This window comes from Mastigoproctus giganteus, chromosome 6, assembly GCF_048544385.1.
Source record: "Mastigoproctus giganteus isolate SK-2022 chromosome 6, ASM4854438v1, whole genome shotgun sequence".
Taxonomy (NCBI): Eukaryota; Metazoa; Arthropoda; class Arachnida; order Uropygi; family Thelyphonidae; genus Mastigoproctus; species Mastigoproctus giganteus.
Genome location: NC_143580.1, coordinates 218,382,616 through 218,403,113, shown reverse-complemented (window position 1 = coordinate 218,403,113; position 20,498 = coordinate 218,382,616). Strand labels below are relative to the sequence as shown.

General features: G+C 36.8%; 1 protein-coding gene across 6 annotated transcripts in view; it reads left to right on the top strand.

Moving 5' to 3' along the window:
- The window catches only part of LOC150084988 (uncharacterized), a 121,236-nt gene extending 105,410 nt beyond the window's left edge, over nt 1-15,826 (top strand). For 5 of the 6 annotated variants that reach the window (XM_090375687.1, XM_090375685.1, XM_090375688.1 and 2 more), the window contains 2 exons: nt 4,040-4,234; nt 15,328-15,826. In XM_090375687.1, coding sequence (XP_090231813.1) covers nt 15,334-15,606 — 273 coding nt within the window. In that variant the 5' untranslated portion in view covers nt 4,040-4,234; nt 15,328-15,333 and the 3' untranslated portion in view covers nt 15,607-15,826. Of the gene's footprint in view, nt 1-3,857; nt 3,925-4,039; nt 4,235-15,327 lie in introns of those variants that run through there. The other variant, XM_090375690.1, reaches the window with a different exon arrangement.
- Nucleotides 15,827-20,498: the final 4,672 nt, after the last annotated feature.

Genomic DNA, 20,498 nt, shown 5'->3' with positions numbered 1-20,498 from the left:
AAGACAGAGGATCTCGTGGAGGTGGAGTAGCTATTATACATTCTAACCACATACTCTGTGAAATTTAATCAAATTTCACAAATATTGAATCGCTATACTGCCTTCTCCAACTTGGCAAGTTAAAAAAAGTTTTATTAGTATTACTTTATTTTCCATCTCCCTTAACTAATAGTGACCTTCAGTACTTAAAAAATTTGCTGGAATCTATCTTCCCACTAATTCAATCTATTGAGATAGCAATGGTTTTGGGTGATTTTTACCTGTCAACTGTCCAATTTAGGATCTCCATCATTGCAGATGAGGGTTCTCTTTAATATACTTCACAGTTATAGTCTTGAACAAGTTTTCAATTTTCCAACCAGAACAAATGCCTACCTTGACCTAATATTCTCCTCTACCCTATAGGGATTCGCAAAGACAATCCTGTATTCCACTCCGGCCATTGGCACCTCCGTAGCCAGGTGGGAAGGAGCAGCAGTGCGTAGCACACGCTTCTTGATTAGACCGGGGTTCGAGCCCGTCACCACCAAATACGGAGGATGCGGAAAGGTTAAGGAATGACCACCGCATATCCTGGAGCAATATGGCCTTAGTTGCTAATGCTCCTAAAAACCAAACAACAACAACAACAACTCCGACCATTCACCAATTACTTTTGACGTCACTGTGACTTCTCATAACTTCCAATGCCACTCCTGTTCTCTACAATTCAATTTCAGAATGGCTGACTGGCTTCTGCTCAACCTAGCTCTCGGCAATGTGGAGAAGCAGCTCTTTGATGCTGTTGATGACATCTATATGCTCACCAATAACTTGATCAATTGTGTCCATTCAGTTATATCAGATATTGTTCCTCAATCTCATCTGACTGCATGCTCTACCTACCTGCACCGGTATAACAGCGAATTAATACATAAAATTAAATCCAAAGCATTCTATAGGAACAGGTATAAGCAATTGGGTGACAGTCGGTATTATGAAATATCCAGCCAACTCCGCAAAGAAGTGAACACACTCATATTAAAATCTTACAATATGTATACAGAGTCAGTTCAGGATAGTCTACTTACTCACATAGATATTAAACCATTCTGGAATTTCATGAAGCACAAGAATATAACCAGTAGAAAGTTACAACTCCATAATTCAGATGGAATTCTATCGGATGAATTCAGTATTGCTCAAGAGTTTGCCAAACATTTTTCCAGAATTCAAACCAATGATACATTGAGAGCTGCCTCATTAAACTCTTTATTACAGATGAAGATTTAAAGTCTGCATTAAAAAAAGCATGAAAGCTATAGGTCCACATGGACATTCTTGGCTTATTTTAGAAAATGATTGTCACTACCTTAAAACCCCTCATACTTCAGATCTTCAATTTGTCTCTCAGCCTGGGGAAAGTATCCTTAAGCACTTTAAGCAGATCAATATAGTTCCAATTTTCAAAAAAGGTGATAAAAATGATGCAACTGATTACAGTCCCATATCTTTGCAAAACAGCCTGGCTAAACTCTTCATCACAGCATTACACAAACATCTCATTCTTTAGGCCTTTCATTGATTAGAATCAACATGATTTCTGCAGTGGCAAGTCAATAGTCACAAATTTGCTTCCTTTCTGGCAATACACCTCTGAAATTCTTGATAACCACCTTCAAGTTGGTGCAGTTTACATAGATATATCTAAGACATTTGATAAAGTCCCACACTAACAACTTCTGGAAAAACTTAAGCCATGTGGTATCCGTGATCCTTAACTCTCATGGCTAAGGAGCTATATTATCCATCGTTCCTTGAGCGTTATCATCAATTTAGTGAACTTGGACCATTTTATACCACTAAGTGGAGTACCTCAGGGCCCCTCCCCCTAGGTCCTGTACTTTTCATTGTTTCCATAAATGATCTTCCTTCTTTCATCTGCATCTCCAATGTTAAAGTTGCTCTCTATGCAGATGATCTTTAGATCTATTTAGCAGTGGAGGAAATTACTAATTTTCAACAGCTTCAATGCTACCTTAAATTCTCTGTGGCTATCTCTGAATGTTTTGTCTGCTAACCCCTCGAAGTGTAAAGTAATCTTTCTCATCCTGCAGATCTCCACAACTAATAAATACTGCACTATTAACACTGATCATCAAAAGGTGAATGTTTTGCTGGACATGGGAATGAAATTCCCATGTCCAGCAAAACATTCACCACTAGCCATTCACATCAGCAAAACATTCAAAACACTGGGATTTATCTAATGGAACACCTACAAGTTCAAAAACTACAGATATACTGTTATCCTTTATAAAACTATTGTTCTTCCAGTCCTTAAATTCAGCTCACCCATCTGGAATCCTCACACAAAGACATTTAATTAACAACATTGAAGCAGTTCAAAAAAATTGTCTGTTACCTTATGTTCCATAATCCTCTTATTTTATCACTCTGTATTATGAATTGCTGTGTGATTACTTTTATCTGAGGCATCTATACACTAGAAGAGTTATTGCTGACATCACCCTTCTAGCCAACATAATCACTGGAACTTATGAAGCATCTGATATCCTTAGTAAAATCAACTTGCATGCTCCTTGTAGACAAGTCAAAGGGTTGTAGTGTTGTAGACAAAGGGTTGCTCTTACGAAGAAAGGCTTAAGTTTTGCAAATTACAGAGCCTGGAGACTAGGCATCGCCGAGGTGATCTGATAGAGGTGTACAAGGCTTTGAATGGCTTGAGCATGCTCAATGCCTATGGAATTCTTCCTCTTGCTCAGAATAATCACCTGAGAGGGCATAAATTCAAATTGAGGAAGGACGGATGTCGGATAGATGTGCGGAAATTCGCCTTTAGCCAGCGGGCAGTTGGTTTGTGGAATAGACTTCCATCGCTTGTTGTTGAAGTTGATAGCCTAAACAAATTTAAGGCTCAGCTGGACAGGTATTTCGAACGAATTGAGGGGTGAAATGGGAGTAGTGGTTGTTTTTTTTTTCTTTTTTTTTGGCTGATGCTGAATAAGCTTGCTTTCTTGCATCATATGCCTCTACTAATGCTAATGCTAAAAAGTCAGGAATCTTTTGCTGTTTTCCCTTTACTCTACTGCCATTGAATTTATGAAGTTCAGTCCGCTGAACAGAATCAGCAAATGACTTCTCTCATTGATTTGTTTGACAACTCCCAATCACTGATGAACTCAATCCACAAGTTTGCCTCTTCTCTTGAAGTGCAAAGTGACTAGCTCTCATTTAATTATTGTAGTTTATTATTATTATTTTTCTATTCTCTAATTAATTTATTATTAGTTTTACTGATAACTTAATGCATACCTCTTTTGTACATATGATTTTAATGCTTGAATCTATAACAGTGTTTATCTTACTGTTGGATTTCTTATTATTGTTATCAGCTCTGTGCATTGTTCTACTCTCAAATACACTGTTAATGGTTACCTGTTGTGTGTCTTGTTATTAATAAAAATATTGTTATTAATATATATAATAAAAATATTGTTATTAATAAGTGAATTTGGCATTAATTTCATCAGTAAATGGTGCAGTTGCAAATTTTCAGCCGGCTTATTTGGAAGCTGTGGCAGATGTGCAGAAAATAAATCTCATTTAAGAATGATGAGTCTGTTGGAATATGTATGTTAGAAAATAAATTGAGGTAAAGGTGAATGACCCATTAATGCAAAATATTTTTAAAGCAAAAAAATATTTTTCTTATTTGCAGTTTGTTTAGAAGGGTTTTTTTTTTTTCCTTCAGATTTTTCCTAAAATTGAAGAATAACACCACTACTTACCAGTGTTTCAAGCAAAAGTTTTTGTAAGCAGAGAATGTTTTCAGATAAATTACTTTTTTGAGACACCTATAGAAAACTGTCTTCAAGATACAGTATAGCTAAAAGCAATGCCAGTTTGCATTATATATGGAATGTATGTTTGTTGATACTTAAGTTTTTATCTTTCAAAAGCTCTTAAGTCCACATTTTATAAGATATTATCACATTTAATTTTGCTTCAAAAATTGCCAAAAATTCTATATTTACAGGTACTGACCACATTTCATTCTTGCAAGTGGTAGCTTTCAGGCTGTTTTAAATGTTAACAGTCATCACAAAACAAGCTACAGGCAGCCCCATAAATCAGAGTGGCAAATACTTTACTTGAATTAATCTCCTAAATATAGAAGACAAGTGGAGAACAGTCCTGTGTACTTCCAGAAAAAGCCATACTATTCCGTGTGGTATGTATCAGTCTTATGCATGTATATGCAGAATGATCTTTACATTTATTTTTTTTATTATTATTATTTTTTTCCCGTTAAGGTAACAATTTTTTTTTTTTATTGTAAACCCCTCTATATTCATCGTACAATATATGTGAACTTATTGTAATTTTCATTGGAATCGATTTGCCAGTTATACGTAGTACTATTTTTTGAGAAAAATAGCCACGAAATCTGAATGATTTTCAATAATATAGACCAATTTATAGCTTGCAGTTTATTATTAAATTTATTTTTATATCTTTGGTTTCTGATACAAATATAAACATTTTGTGTCAATCTGGTAGTACTGCAGATGACATTCAGGTACCAGGATTGTAGATTTTCAGTACTAGCCATATTCTTACTTCATTCTTTTTAGAGAAATGGATGCCCCAGCTAGATTCCTGCAGGAATCTAGCCAGGGCCAATGGTGTGTTATACCTTCATATGGGGTCCAAGGCAAAATGGAATTTGGGGGCCCATCTAAAGAAAAAACTAATAAAGAACATTTTCAATTTCATTTTATTGTGACAACAAAAATGATATGACATAAGAACTAAATATAAAATTTCATCAAAATTGGTACAACCATTGAAAAAAAACATGATTTTCAAATTAATCTTCAAGTAAAGTTCATTGATCTTGGCAGGTAGAAAGTTCAGTTTCCGATAAAAAATATTAATAGAAAATAGCAATGAGTTTTTGTAACTGATTTTGCAAACCCCCCCCCCCCCTTCTGATCGGAGCCCTAGGCAGATGTCTCCTTTGCCTATAGGATAACGTGCCACTGACAAGGGCATCCATTTCTCACCTCAAACCCACAAAAGCTGAATGTATGTAAAATTTGTTTTAAATATTTTACACATTAGTCATTAACATTTTTAATATATATAATATGTACACAACAATTAAACAATTAAATAGAAGAAAAATATAATGAAAATGTAATTACAACATGATTAATTTTATACATTATGTTGATATGCAAAGAGTTGAGTTCAGCTATGGTTTCCAGCTGCAGAAAATCTTTCACTGGCTGCACTGCTGGCAAGGACACCAAGAATGAAACAAGCCCTTTTTTTTTTTTTTTTAATTAATTATTATTAGAAATTGGTTTTGGAAGTTTCATTGTTATATAATTTTGGATATCAGGAGATAGACATTTCTTCACTTGATTCTTTCACATCTGCATCAGCCAACCAGCTAGCTAGGTGGGTAAAGTGCCTGCCTGGCGACCCAAAGGTTGTGGGTTCGAATCCCGCCTCGGGCTTGGATCACAGTAAAATGCAAAAACCTTGGAAGGTGCATTATGGCCACAGAAGCTGATGTGCCAACAACAAAAAAAAAAAAAAAAAAAATCCACATCAAATAAATCGTCTTCTTTACACCTTTTTCTTCCTATTGAACCTTTTCATTCTAGTCTTTTGGTGTAGTGTTGCAATGAATTATTTATAAGAACTGGAACTCCACCTAACCTGAAAAACACAAGATTACCTGGCAACAGACCTGAAATTGTGGATAACCCCATGAGTACCTGACCCAATGTTAGGACTCTAGTCCTGGCTCTTAACTCCAGTTCCTAAGCCAGGAAGTACTGCAGAATAAAATTTGCACAGCTGCTTTGGTGTCTTGAAGTCAAGATTTAGATGCAGTGATAATCCAAGCACTACATCCTTGTGCTGGGCAGAGTGTGGGCAAGTGCCAGATCCTTATCTGCATTCTGCATAATTTTTTTTTTAACCAAATAATGCAAAGTGGCAGCTTTTAAATGAAGTATTTAATGAATATTAGTATTAATATCATTCAAAACTGTTGTAGTAATGTTGCAAAATTTGCAACATTACCTGAATTTCAAGATTACGTGAACTTATGCATTTGTCTTCATAAATGTTGGTACCCAAAAATACGTTATTTTATGTTTTATATTAGTCTGAAGTTTGCTGCATTGAGACTTCTGCAGATTAAGATGGTCTATTTAACCTCCTGATTTACGAATGCCATGCCTTCCCGAAAAACTATTTGTAAAAGTGAAAATTCTTAAATTGGGAACCCTTGGATCCAAGATAAAGGTATAATGGGAGAAAGGGTTCCAGTTAATAAAACACAGAATAAATAACAGAAGAAATTGCCCAGTCTGTTACTGATAATTTCACCAAGGAGGAGGAAAATGAAGATACCAGAAAAATTGCATGATAACTGAGATAACCATAAGATTTTTGTAACATATGTCTTAAAAACACTTAGTAAACAAGCTTAAACTATCTGTGGGGGGGGGGGAACCTTTCCATATCGCCTGTCCATTCTATGCAATACTTCTTAGTTCTTCCTTGAATTTATTCAACTATTCACTTCTGTACATTTGTCCTCAACCCTCCTTCCTCAGTTTGAATTTATGTCCCCTCGTGTGTAGTCTCAGCAAGAGGAAGCATCCCATCAGCACTGAGCTTGCTCAGTCCATTCAAAGCCTTAAACACCTCAATCAGATCACCTTGTTAGTGCCTTATATTCAGACACTGCAATTTTCAGAATTGAAGCCTTTCTTGAAAAGACCACCTTTTCATTCCCTTCACTAATCTTGCAACTCTTCTCTGCATCTATTGCAGCAGCTCTACATCCTTCCTAAAATGATGCCTCCAAACTTGCATGCAGTATTCAAGTTGTGACCTAACCACAATGTTGTACAATGAGATAATGACCTTTTTTTCCCTGCTAGCAAAGTTCCCATATATCATGGACTGGACTGGACTGAACTGTCCTGTCCTGTTAGCCTGTTTTCACTTCTCAGTGAACCTCATAGATGACTGCACAGTTACCTACAGGTCTTTTTTCATTTTCCACTACCCTGAGTGTAGTACCACACAGTTGGTAAATTACTCTGGGATTACTGCTGCCTATAAAGAACATTTTCAATTTCATTTTATTGTGACAACAAAAATTATATGACATAAGAACTAAATATAAAATTTCATCAAATTGTGCAGTACTTTGACAAATACAATGTTAAACTTCAGTTACCATTTCTTAACCATCTACATATGTCATGGGTTTAAAAACAATTATTCTGAATGATAACTTATGTAAATTATTGCTTTCCCATTAGGAAATTTTAACCATTTAATTAAAAATGTTGTCCGTTCTTTCCATTGCTACCAAGTTTGTCTTTTCCCTCTTTTTCAATTGTCTCCTTTTTTTTTAAAAAATTAAAATAAATGCTCATTTAGTAATATCATTTTAGTAGAAATTTATAATCCATTGCATTATTTTATAATAACATGGGTGCTGCATTCCTTAATTGTGGACTAGACAATTTTTATTTTGCCTTGTGTTTTAAGTACGTACTAGTATTTGGTGGTTACTTCCTATTCTCTTCAAGTAATTTCTAACTGTAGTAGTAGTAATAGTGGCATGTGATGGAAGAAAGCAAGCATACGAGCTTATGTAGCATCAGCCAAAAAAAAAAAAAAAAATTTACTTGACAGTTCCCTTTAAATGTCTGTCCAGTCCTCCTTAAATTTATTTAACCTATCAACTTCCACGACACGACAGATGGAAGTTTTCCAGCAATTAACCACCCACTGGCTAAAGGCAAATTTCCACGTATCTATTCTATCTCTGCCTTTCCTCAATTTGAATTTATGCCCCCTTAGGTTTGTAATCTAAAGAAGTAGAAGAATCCCATCAGAATTCAGCATGCTCAACCCATTCAAGGCCTTATAGACCTCAGTCAGATCACCTCGCAGGTGCCTAGTCTCCAGCTGCTGCAATTTGCAGAACTTAGCCTCTCTTGGTAAGAGAATCCCTTCATTCCCCTTGCCAATCTTGTTGTTGTCCTTCTCTGTACACACTCAAGCAAATCTACATCCTTCCTAAAATGAGGCCTCTAGACCTGTACACAGTACTCAAGGCATGGCCTTACCATTGCCTTATACAGAGGGACAATCACCTCCTTTTCCCTGCTAGCAAAATTCCTGTATATCATTGACAAAACCCCATGAACTGCTCTGGCAGCCTGTCTGCACTGCTCAGAAAACTTCATATCTGACTCACAAATACTCCCAGGTCTTTTTCATTTTCTACCACCTTAAGTGTAGTACCACACAGTTGGTATGTTCCTCTGGGGTTACTTCTACCCATATACAGTACTTTGCATTTGTCAATGTTAAATTTCAGTTGCCACTTCTCAGCCCATCTTCCCAAATTTTCTAGATCCTGTTGCAGTAGCACACTGCCATTACTGTCATTAACAACCCTGCCAACCTTTGTATCATCTGCAAACTTCGGTTTTGCTAAGGGTTTGCTTATTTCCTTTGCTGCCTCCTTTATTGATGAAGGTATATCATGCTGATATACCTTCATCAATATCATTGATAAATATACAAAACAACAGTGGACCCAACACCGAACTCTGTGGTACTCCACTAATAAAATTAGTCCACGAAGAGCAGTGCCCATTGATTACCGCCCTCTGTCTTCTCCCACTCAACCATCCTTTTATCCATTGTAGAAACTTACCCTTAATGCCATTCTGCTACAATTTGTACAGTAGTCTTCCATGTGCAACAGTGTCAAAAGCTTTCCTGAAATCCAAATATATGATATCAAAATTATTTTTTGCTTTCAGTTCCTTTGTAACCACATCATAATATCCAATCAAATTTGTCAGACAAGACTTTCCCTTAACAAATCCATGCTGTCTGAATTATTGCTGCAGTCTTGTCTAGATGATCCTGCAATGCATCTTTAACCAGTGACTCCATTATTTTACCTGGAACAGAAGTTAAACTAACTGGTTTGTAATTACTTGTCATCCTTCGATCCCCCTTTGTGAATTGGGGATACATTTTTGCACATCTCCAGTCTGTGGGGACTTCCCCTGAGTCCAAGGATGCTCTCATAATTATGGCTAAGGGTTTGCTTACTTCCTTTGCTGTCTCCTTTAATATAACTGGATAGATCCCATCCACCCCAGATGCCTTTCTTATGTTTAACTTCAACAATTTCTCCTCCACTTTGCACTCAGTTATTATAAAATCATTAAGCACCCTGCTACAATTTGATAACCTTCTGGCATTTTCAATCCTTAATAACTCCTTGTGTGAATGTACAAATTAGTGTTCCTTGATTTTAATTCAGGTTGGGCTGTCAAATGCAAACCACTGAGGAACCACGTTCTGCCTATAGGCTGCATCTTGGGTACGTTATTTAGGTACTGGAGGTCTCACTTTAAGAAGGATGTAGATCTGCTGGAATGGGTGCAGAGAAGAGTAACCAGACTAGGTCCTTGAGGTTGTCACAGAAATTCTCTCACGTATGCCAGATAAGCTGTACTTACTATTTGGGAGTCTAAAATGCTGATGGAACTGATATTCGGGTGACACTCAGTTCAAGTGGACCCAATTTCGGTGAAGTCTGGACGGTCTGTGACAGCCAAATCCTCTGCTTGCACCTTCACGATGGTGAGACTGTTAGTAATCCTGGGTATAACCTCCATGCTCAAGCACATGGTGGGTGACCACCCAGGTGTGAACCAACATTAGCAGGAGTCGAGGTGTGGCACCCACACCACATGGAAGAATGCCGCCCCTCTGTCTTACCAGGCAGTACTAGGTGGTAGATGACTCATCAACCGGTGCAATACCACCACTTTGCTTATTGGAGGCTTGAAATGATGGAACCCATGTTTAGTCTCTAGAGCTAAGTTCTGGTCAACATAAGTTCCTTCTACATCTCTTCCATCATGCAGTATGATTGATGACTTTTGAGGTTATGATGAACATCGTGGCGAGATCCAATCTTCCTTACATTTCGAGGGTACAGCTCTAAAACGGTGTTTGCAGGCCGACCACTAGATAGTACACTGGACGGAACCTATTGGTAACTCTCTAGGAGGCTTCCAGATCAGCTAGTGTATAACCTTGCTACCTCTACTCTGCCAGAGAGTCTGAGTAGTGTGTATGTGGGGGGCATTGTCGAGGCCACGTTATGTCAAGGATCTGGATATATTCTTACCACCTGTATGCCGTATCCAAAAATTTCATTACTTCATGCAGCATGTCCCACTCACTTTTTCTTACTATTGAATACACCATGAATTGTCAAACTAATCGAGTTAGCTTATCTGCGAAAAGATCTACACCTCCCAAACACTTCCTAATTCATTTTGCAAATATACGTGGTCTGAATTCTAATCTCAACGATGTCCATTTCCACTTGCAGTTTGCCAAACCCCATGTACTTTTTCTGACAGAATATCAGTTATCAGTTGATTCATCTCAGTTGCCCAAATTATTCGCTGTATGATTCCTTTCACCTCAAAGGTGGTACTTGTGCATATGTCTGATCCGATATTCCCTGTCAGTGACTTGGTAATATGGAATCTCCTCTTTTCGATCTTGTCTGGCTTAAAATCTCTCTACCTCATTGTGTCAAATTCATCTGTTGTCTCCTCCAACTCCACTAATCACTTGGAGCTCTTTGATTTCCTCTCTTTGCAAATTGATTTTCTCAAGTCCAACTTTCCTAACAGTGAGGTAATTTTCCTTGGTGATTTTAATTTTCACAACTCCAGCTGGCTTCGATTTTCTAGTCACACCGACCCAGCTGGTGGAGATGCTGAGACTTTTGCAATTACTAATGACCTTGCACAGATTGTTCGTTTACCTACAAGAATAATGGACAATCCTATCATACAGCCAACACACTTGATCTTTTTCTCACAAACAACCCTTCTAAGTACACAGTCAAAGTGAGAGTTCCTTTAGGCACTTCAGATCACAACTTTGTGATTTTCTCTTCTCCAGTGGAGCCTTTATCTCATGGATATTCCCAACCTTGTGTTGTTTGGCATTACAAGAATGCAAACTGGGATGACCTGCAAGATTTATTTTCCTTGGTCGGATTACTGTTTTAAAACTTCTGATGTCAATATTTGCTCAGATCGTGTCAGTGAAATTATTCTTGTAGGAATGGAATCCTTTATCCCACACTCCACTTTAAAATCTCATCCTTTATCTAAACCTTGGTTTTTCAATAAATGTGCTAAGACTGTTCAAGAGAAGAACGTTGCATATCGTAATTGGCTTGTTTCTAATTCTTTAGTTTCATTTTCTGCCTACACCAAAGCTCGCAACAATTGTAAAGCAGTTATTAATCAGTCCAAACTAGAGTTTTAACAGGCTAAGAGTAGAAAACTTGTTTCTTGCCCTAATGGTAGCCGAGCATTCTGGTCTCTTGAGAAAGCTATTGGCCGCAACTTTTTCCCATCTCTGCTCCCACCTCTGTTCAAACTAGTTGGTTCTGTTGTCACTTCAGCCAAGGATAAAGCTGACCTGCTAGCATCCCATTTTTCTTCGAACTCATGTATTAATGATCTTGGTAAAACACTTCCCACCATTCCCAACACACTCAATTCAATGCCTCCTGTGGTCTTCCGTCAAAAGGATATCAGAAGGATTTTGATGAATCATCATGCTAAGAAAGCTCCAGGTCCCAATGGTATTTCTCCACTTGTTCTCAAAAACCTGTGCTGAAATTACTCCTGCTCTTTGCTGCCTTTTTTCACTCTCTTATTCCAAAGCTGTTTTTCTTTCTGCTTGGAAATTTGCTTGTATCCAGCCAGTTCCTATAAAGGGTGACAAATCCCTCCCATCCAATTATCGTCCCATTGCAGTTACTTCTACTCTTTCTAAAGTAATGGAGAAATCAATTAACCGCCAACTCTTAAACTACCTAGAAACCTTCTGTCTGATCAACAATTGCCAGTATGGATTCCGTAAGTGTCGATTCACTCGTGATATTCTGCCTTATGTTACCCATTTATGGACTAATTCAATGTAAAAGTTCGGTGAAACACAAGCAGTTGCTCTTGACATATTAAAGGTTTTCGATCATGTTTGGCATAAAGGTCTTCTAAACAAGCTTCCATCTTATGGTTTGCCAACTGTTTTTAGTACTTGGTTATCCAGTTTTCTCTCTGAATGTTGCTGAGGATGATGGTAGATGGCTCTCTGTTTTCTAACTTCTCCATTAATGCCAGTGGCCCCTAAGGTTCAGTTCTTTCCCCCCACTCTTTTCCTCTTGTATATTAATGACCTTCCATTGACTGGAAATCCTATCCATAGTTTTGCTGATGATAGCACATTGCATTCCACTTTCCATTTTGAGAAAGCTTGTTCTGCTCAATCAGCTTCAACTTCTCGAATATCTGCTACCAATTCCTTAAATGCCGATCCCCAGGTAATTATCCAGTAGGGCAAAGACAACTTAGTTGATTTCAATCCTTTTAAAACTCAGTCTTGTCTTATATCTCGCAAAAAGGATTCTTCTTTGGTGACACTCCGATTTCTAGGAAAACTGATATCTCTTTTGGGGATTACCCCTGACTTCTAATCTCTCTTGACACAAGCATATTACAAATATTGCTTCCTCTGCATCTAAAAAACTTGGTTTTCTCTTTTGTGCTCGGCGTTACTTTTCTTCCAAACAGCTGTTCATTCTTTACAAATCGCAAATCCGCCCTACCAGGGAATATTGTTCCCACATCTGGGGTGATGCCCCCAAAACCTCTCTCAGGCTTGTTGATATCATTCAGAAGAGTGCAGTTAGGTTAATTAATGATTCATCTCTAACAGAGTTTCTCCACTCGCTGTCTCATAAACATACTGTTTCTGCTGCATGCCGCTTCTACAAATATTTCCATGGGCACTGTTCTTCTGAATTGGCTTCTATAATTCCCACTCTCTCTTTCAAAACAGTCCGAATACATGCCACCACCAGCCAACATCCATTTACTGTCCAACTTCAAACTCACAGAACTAACTTTTGATCTTCCTCATGTATTCATTCAACTGCCATTTTCTGGAACAACCTTCCTTCATATGTATTTCCTGAAAATTACAGTCTACAGAAGTTCAAGTCCAATGTCAACAAATATCTTTTGTTTTCTCAACCTCCAACCCAAGCATGGTACTAAGTACTATAGGTTCTAATACCTGTCGTTTGAGGTTTACATAAAAAAAAAAAAAAAAAAAAGGCTGGTGAAGGGAACAAAGGGGTGCTGTTACTTAGAAAGGCTTCGGTTCTGCAAATCAGTTCTTCAGTTCTGCAAATACAGCATCTCGAAATTTAGAGAAGAATTTGAGGTGAAGAGTTTGAGGTGTTTAAAGCTTTGAATGAATTGAGTAAGCTGAATGTTAATGGCATTCTTCCACTTGCTGAGAGTTCACATATGTGAAAGCATGAATTCAACTTGTGGAAGTTTGCCTTTATGTTGAATGAATTCAAGAAAGAATTAGACAAATTGTTGTAGGGTATGGGTGGGTGAAGTGTAGCGGTTTTTTTTTTTTTTTTTTGGCTGATGCTATATAATCTTGCTTTCTTGCATCATTTGCCATTGCTACTACTGTAGTACCTGCTTATAGGCTACATTACTTACAAAATATATTCTCCAATATACAGATACAAATAACTGTCCATTCAGAGGCATACAAATAAGAATTAAACTCTTAAAGTTAAAAAAAAACCACAATCTATATAATAATTTGCTTATGTCCCACTGTCTTGAATGTTCTTTGAAATTGAATAACTCAAAGACAAACTTTTGACTTTATTCCTTTTGCATAAGTTTTTATTTAGCAATAAAATTGAGGAGAGGGGGAGTTTCCAGAAAATTTTCCAACTGATTTTCAGATCCTGTGAATTGATATAGCTCCAGTGAAACTAACTTGCCACTTAATTTGAAGAGAAGACAATTTCTTAGCTTTTGTCATTACAATCAACAAATCTCAGGGTGAGATTTTCAACAAAGTGTTTTGCTCACGGACAGAGCAGTTTCCATATTTTTTTGTTAATTTTTGTGCAACAATTTTAATTTGTAAAGGACAATATAGTCGTGCATATAAAAAAGATCAAATTGCATTTTTACCAGAGTTCACCCCACTGATACTTTAGCTAGCAGCAAAGGGAGCAGAATAAAAGGTTTTATTAATTCACTCTTTACTTCTCTGAAAGTTTTGTTGAAATATTTGTCATGGGTACTCTAGTTTAAATTTAATATATTATAATATTATATCAGGATTTGAAAAATTTCATGAATTTGCTTCAGACAAAAAGTTATATCATATGCAATCAATTAGAAAACATTATTTAGTTAAGCACTTTTTGTGAAGTGTTGCAACAAAGAATTTGTGCCTTTTTTTTAAAAGAGAAGACAAGTGTTAGCACATTTTGGGAATACTCTTATTGGCCACACAGAACCAGCTGGAGCACTGCATATAGTTTGCAGTCTGCAACAGTTGGATATCCCTGTTTTAATTCATTTGCAATGAAAACAGAAAACAAAGCTTGTTATTTTTATTATTACAAATTTGTTTTTGTTCATCTGTGACAGTTAAGTGTCAGCAATATAGCTTAGTATGATCTGCCATCAAGAAACATTGTTTCTAAATCTTACACTTTTTTCTGAATTTTCTAAATTATATTCTTAGCATAGATGTTAAAATGCCCACCAAGGATTGGCCAATAAGCCTTGAAATGGTGCCATCTGGGTGGTGGTATCCTCTGGGAATAAGTAACAATAGTCTTCTCCATTGGTGAAGCGTTACTTATTCGAGGTAGTGCAATAACCCATTTGAAGATCACCCTGTAAAATCACGCTTTACAGGGTGATCTTCAAATGGGTTAATTAATAGCAGCAATTACACAAGTTGTAACTTCCACAAGACAGTTGCATATACAAAAGTACCTATTAAAATATGCAGATTCCTAATTTAACAACTCGTAGTGACCTTTGGCTAAAAAAAATAATAATAAATTTAATACATTCTTTAAAATTAATTTTGAGTTTACAATGTATGCTGTGGTTCTAACCCTGAATATTCAATGAATTGTGTAACACTTGTCATGAATGACGTAATACTCCCTGATAGTATTAATGTCTAAATGCCGTGGCTTGATTGGTTCAAGCATGTGGCTGCTTATAATTAAATCACTATGCTATTATTAATGTAGTTTTATGAATTTCAAAAGTCTATAAATGAATTATTTATTACAAAATTATTTTTAATTAACAGGATAGAATGGATAAAGAAGATACAGTTTTTATTAAGGTGCTGTTTTTTGCTAAAGCCAAAGAACTGACTGGAAAATCTGAACTTCCAATGCGTATGATTGCAAAACCAATAACAACAAAACTTCTGAAAGAAACCTTATTACATTCCTTTGAGGGATTACAAGGATTACAAAATAACATAATGCTGGCTCTCAATGAGGAATATATTGATGATGACAATATATTATGCTTGAAGAATGGCGATGAAGTAGCAGTAATACCTCCATTAAGTGGAGGATGATAAATATTTTTGACACTCATTTCACCTTACATGATATTACTTTTAAAATGTTATTTGTATATATTGGAACCATTGGCAGCTCACTGTTCTGATAAAGTGTTATGATTTATGATAGGCATTAAAATTCTTTTTATATATACATATTAATTTAACTTGCTACTAAAAAAAAAGATGAATTTTGTCTACCAATTTTTTTAAATTTTATATATATGACCTTTCTCTCTACAAATTTTCTTTCAGTTTACTAGTAAAGGTTGGCATTGTTAGCATCCTTTTTTTTTAACAGAAAAGCATTATTGAGGCATTCAGGTTTTATAATTTTGTTTTGTATTATTTAACAAAATACAAAGAAAATGCCACTGATTAAGGCCAACTTATTGTGAATTGTATGTAAAAAAATTTTAAGCCAAAGATACTATGTTTTGTAAAATTGTATGAATAATAGTCTACTACATGATTTTTGTAATATCCTGTTAATAAGCACATATAACTGTCTTCGTTAAATGTTTATAAAATTATAAAAATTTGAGTTTAGTATGAGTGGAAATTTGTTAATTGAATACATTTCTGCAGCAGTTGACCCCAGAAGGAAGTTTGTAAATACTAATCAATTGGAATAATCACACTGATTGTTTTGCATTGTTTCATCTGCATGACCTACAAACTCAGGATATATGTTCAATATGAGAAAATGTTACAGATTAGGGATGGACAAAATGGCTGATTCCACCTAGTCAAGTGATTTGAGTCAAGTCACTTAGAAATAACTCAGTAAAAATAGCTAGTGAAATTTAACTAAATTAGATTCATGGCATTGAATGGTTAAGAGATTCGATACCTTGTCTATTGGCAGTTTTTCACACAGTAGCGGGGTTAGTTGGTCTGGTGAGCACTGAATGGGTTTTTTTTTTAGGAAAACTAACTATAGAAAATATGCTATTTACAGGGTTTCTCTCTCCCTCCCTGGCAAGAAAGTGAAAACAAGTGGAAATCAGCACAATGGTGATGATTGCAGCCACAGTGCCAAAACTAGATTCCAGGCACCCGCACCAGATTGCAAAATGGTCCTTGTGATCTTTGACAACTACTAAACCAAATTAACCAACCACTGGGCCTTGGGCTTTCTTCTATTGGCAAATGCGGTGTAGCAGTTTTGCTACAGCATTGCTGTGACAGTGATCCCTTTCCCTTATGCCCAAAGCTTGGGATAGTGTTCTATTTATTTTATTTTCCAACATCAGATTCAGTGCCAAGACAATTTGTATTGTGAAGTTAGTGCTTGGACTTGATTAGAACAATAGTTCAGTGTCCTTTTTAAAATTCAGCTTAAGGTTGTTAATTGTTACATTTCTTGCCAGAGAGGTATTCCAGAAGATTACGATAGACATCATCCATTAACTAGCTGATAAACAATGTTATTTTTGTTTCCAAATATTGATTTATTGGTTGATATTTTCCAGTTCAATTACTGTGCAAAGTAAATAATGGCCTATATAACCCTGGCTCTGGTGAGGTGCCATCCACACCAACTCAGACAATAATAATGAAAATCAAGATTACAACGTAATTTTAGGGCTAGAGCGACAGTTTACAAAAGAAGTTAACTTACGTACAAGTTAGTGCAATAGCATCATTTCTGTACATAGCCAACTACTTAAGTAGTTACTAATTGGCATCATTTAAGTATATCTCATATTGTGAATATTGTATGTAAATAAAAATCAAATGGTAAAAGTAATAGCATCCTTGACTGAATAAATATTCAGGCAGTTGACTGCAGAAGAGCAACAATCACAAAAGAAAGTAAATATGAAATTATATCATACCTTTTTGTGTTTTTTATAAAAACTACTCCATTATTATTATTAAACGAAAAGACCTGTAAAAGTTCTCCCGCAAAGAAAAAAAATAATTAATTTCAATGTACAGTATAACCAAAGCGGGAACATTTAAGCATAATATCAAGAAATATATCTGACTGCTTTGGTACAAAATTTTCATCATTAAACTTGAAGTTCAAGGAATCACTTCTTGAAGAACAGTTCTCTAATTCATATTGTTCTAATTTACTTCTAGGCCTTTTAGACCTCTGTTCACCTCTAAGAATGTCTAGGCACATTCATTCTCAACAGAATGAAATACAACTGCCATACCTTTACCCCAGCTCTTCTGGACACTTCAACAGAGTAAAGAAAAGTTTTGAAGTTGCAATTTTGGAGACTCGCCATATAGCGAAAAAGATAAATGATTTTTGTGGATTAAGGCAAAAGGCTACCAAAGAAAAACACGACCTCTTGATTCTAATGTGCTGTGTTAAAAAAATTGAGTTAATTAGGGAGTATTAATAAAAAAGTCACACTAAAGCCATCTGGAATATTCATTCATCTGCCCAATTGTATTATGCTCATGAATTGCGTGTGTTCTCTGCCATTGGTTTGCTGGATGATAAAAAACGAATTTCCAGGTGAAAAATCTGTCATCTAAGCCTGAGACTGACTAACTCAGCTATGGGAGGTAGAAACCCATAAAAGTTAGTGTCATTGACTGGAATTGGACCCAGATCGTTTTACTCGGTATAGGAAGAATGGTGACGATACCACTGTGCACCAGTATAACCAAAGCGGGAACTTGTGTTTTGCAAAAAGAATTGGCTATTTCCCAGAAGATAATAGGTAGCAATGATAACTATGAAAGGGAAAGGGTATCAGTTGGCACAAGTGTCAATGTATTGTTTTCGCCCCTCTAATAGTTTTGCATGCAATTCTGGCTGCATGTAAAAAAATGTTGCCCGTGGTAGGTAAATACGTCCAATATTGAATCCTGTCAATGACCATGAATTTTGATGCCCCTTTTTTTTCACAAGGTGGCTGAGTTAGTCTCAGGGAAGTGTGTATGGTCCCCCCCCCCCAGACAGAAAGGGTTTTTTCCGAAACAAACCACTGGAGAGTACACACAATCAAGTGATGCCTCATTGCCTTAGTTATTTTGGCTCTTACCACTGTGGGGTTAAAGCTGGTCTCCACTTTCCAGAGCAGACCAGATTTAACCCCATGGAATAATGCTAATTTAATTAGAGTTAAAGCTCTATGTATGCATATATGATGGTCAGTGAAATTGATCACCAATAACGACAGTTATTTTTGGATGATGACTAAGTTATAGTTTAGCGCAAAAAAAGATCAAATGATAAACTCTAATGGCACATTTCCACACATCTATTCTACAACTGTCCTTCCTCAATTTGAAGCTGTGCCCCCTCAGGTTTTTAATCTGAGCAAGAGGAAGAATCCCATCAGCATTCAGCTTGCTCAACCCGTTCAAGGCTTTATACACCTCAATCATATCAACTCGCAGGTGCCTACTCTCCAGGCACTGCAATTTGCAGAACTTAAGCCTTTCTTGGTAAGAGCATCCCTTTGTTCCCCTCACCAATCTTGTTGCCCTTCTTTGTACTCGTTCTAGCAACTCTACATCCTTCCTAAAATGAGGCCTCCAGACCTGTACACAGTACTCTAGGTGTGGCCTGACTATTGCCTTGTATAATGGGATAATCACCTCCCTGTCCCTGCTAGCAAAATTCCTATATATTATATCATTGACAAGACTCCATGACCTACCCTGGCAGTCCCTCTGCACTGCTCAGCAAACTTCATATTTGACTGCACAATTACCCCCAGGTCTTTTCCACTTTCCTAAGTTTTGCATCAAATGTTACGTTTCTATGGTTATTGCTACCCATATGCAGTACTTTGCATTTGTCAAGGTTAAACTTCAGTTGCCACTTTTCAGCCTATTTGCAAAACTTATCTAGGTCCAGTTGGAGTAGCATACTGTCTGCTGTCGTTAACAACCCTGCCAACCTTTGTATTGTCTGCAAACTTGGACATTAAACCTGATATACCTTCATCAGTATCATTGATAAATATACAAAATCACAATGGGCTCAACACTGAACCCTGGGGAACTCCACTAATAACATTTGTCCATAATGAGCACTGTCCATTGATTACCACTCTCTGTCGTCTGGCCGACCGGGCTAGCCGAGTGGGTAAAGTACCTGCCCGGCACCCCAAAGGTCGCGGGTTCGATTCCCGCCTCGGGCTTGGATCAAAGTACTGCAAAAACCTTGGGAAGTGCAATATGGCCACAGAAGCCGATGCGCCAACAACTACCAAATCAAAAAAAAAAAAAAAAAAAAATCTCTGTCGTCTCCCACTCAACCATCCCTTTCCTTTATCCACTGTAGCAACTTACCCTTAATGCCATACCTCTCCAATTTGTACAGCAGTCTTCCATGTGCAACAGAAAAGCTTTCCTGAAATCCAAGTATATGATATCAAAATTATTTTTGGCATTCAGTTCCTTTGTGACCACATCATAGTATCCAATCAAACTGGTCAGACAAGACCAGTTTCACAAGACCTCTTACAAACCCATGCTGTGTCTTAACTATTACTGATGACTTGACTAGATGATCCTACAGTGCTTCTTTAACCAGCGATTCCATTATTTCCCCAGGAACACAAGTTAAACTAACAGGTCTATAGTTACCTGTGTCACCTTTTGAACCCCCTTTGTGAATTGGTGATACACTTGCACCCCCTCCAGTCCATGGGGACCTCCCCTGATTCCAAGGAAGCTCTCATTTAAATGGCTGATGGTTTGCTTACTTCCTTTGCTGTCTCCTTTAATATAACTGGATAGATCCACCCCAGGTGCCTTCCTTATGTTTAACAATTTCTCCTCCACTTTGCCCTCAGTTATTACAAAATCACTTAGCTCCCTGTTAGCGGTTGATAAATTTCTGACACTCCTCATTGAATGACTCCTTGTGTGAATGTAGATGCAAAATACTCATTCCGTTTATCAGCTACCCGAGCATGATCATTAAG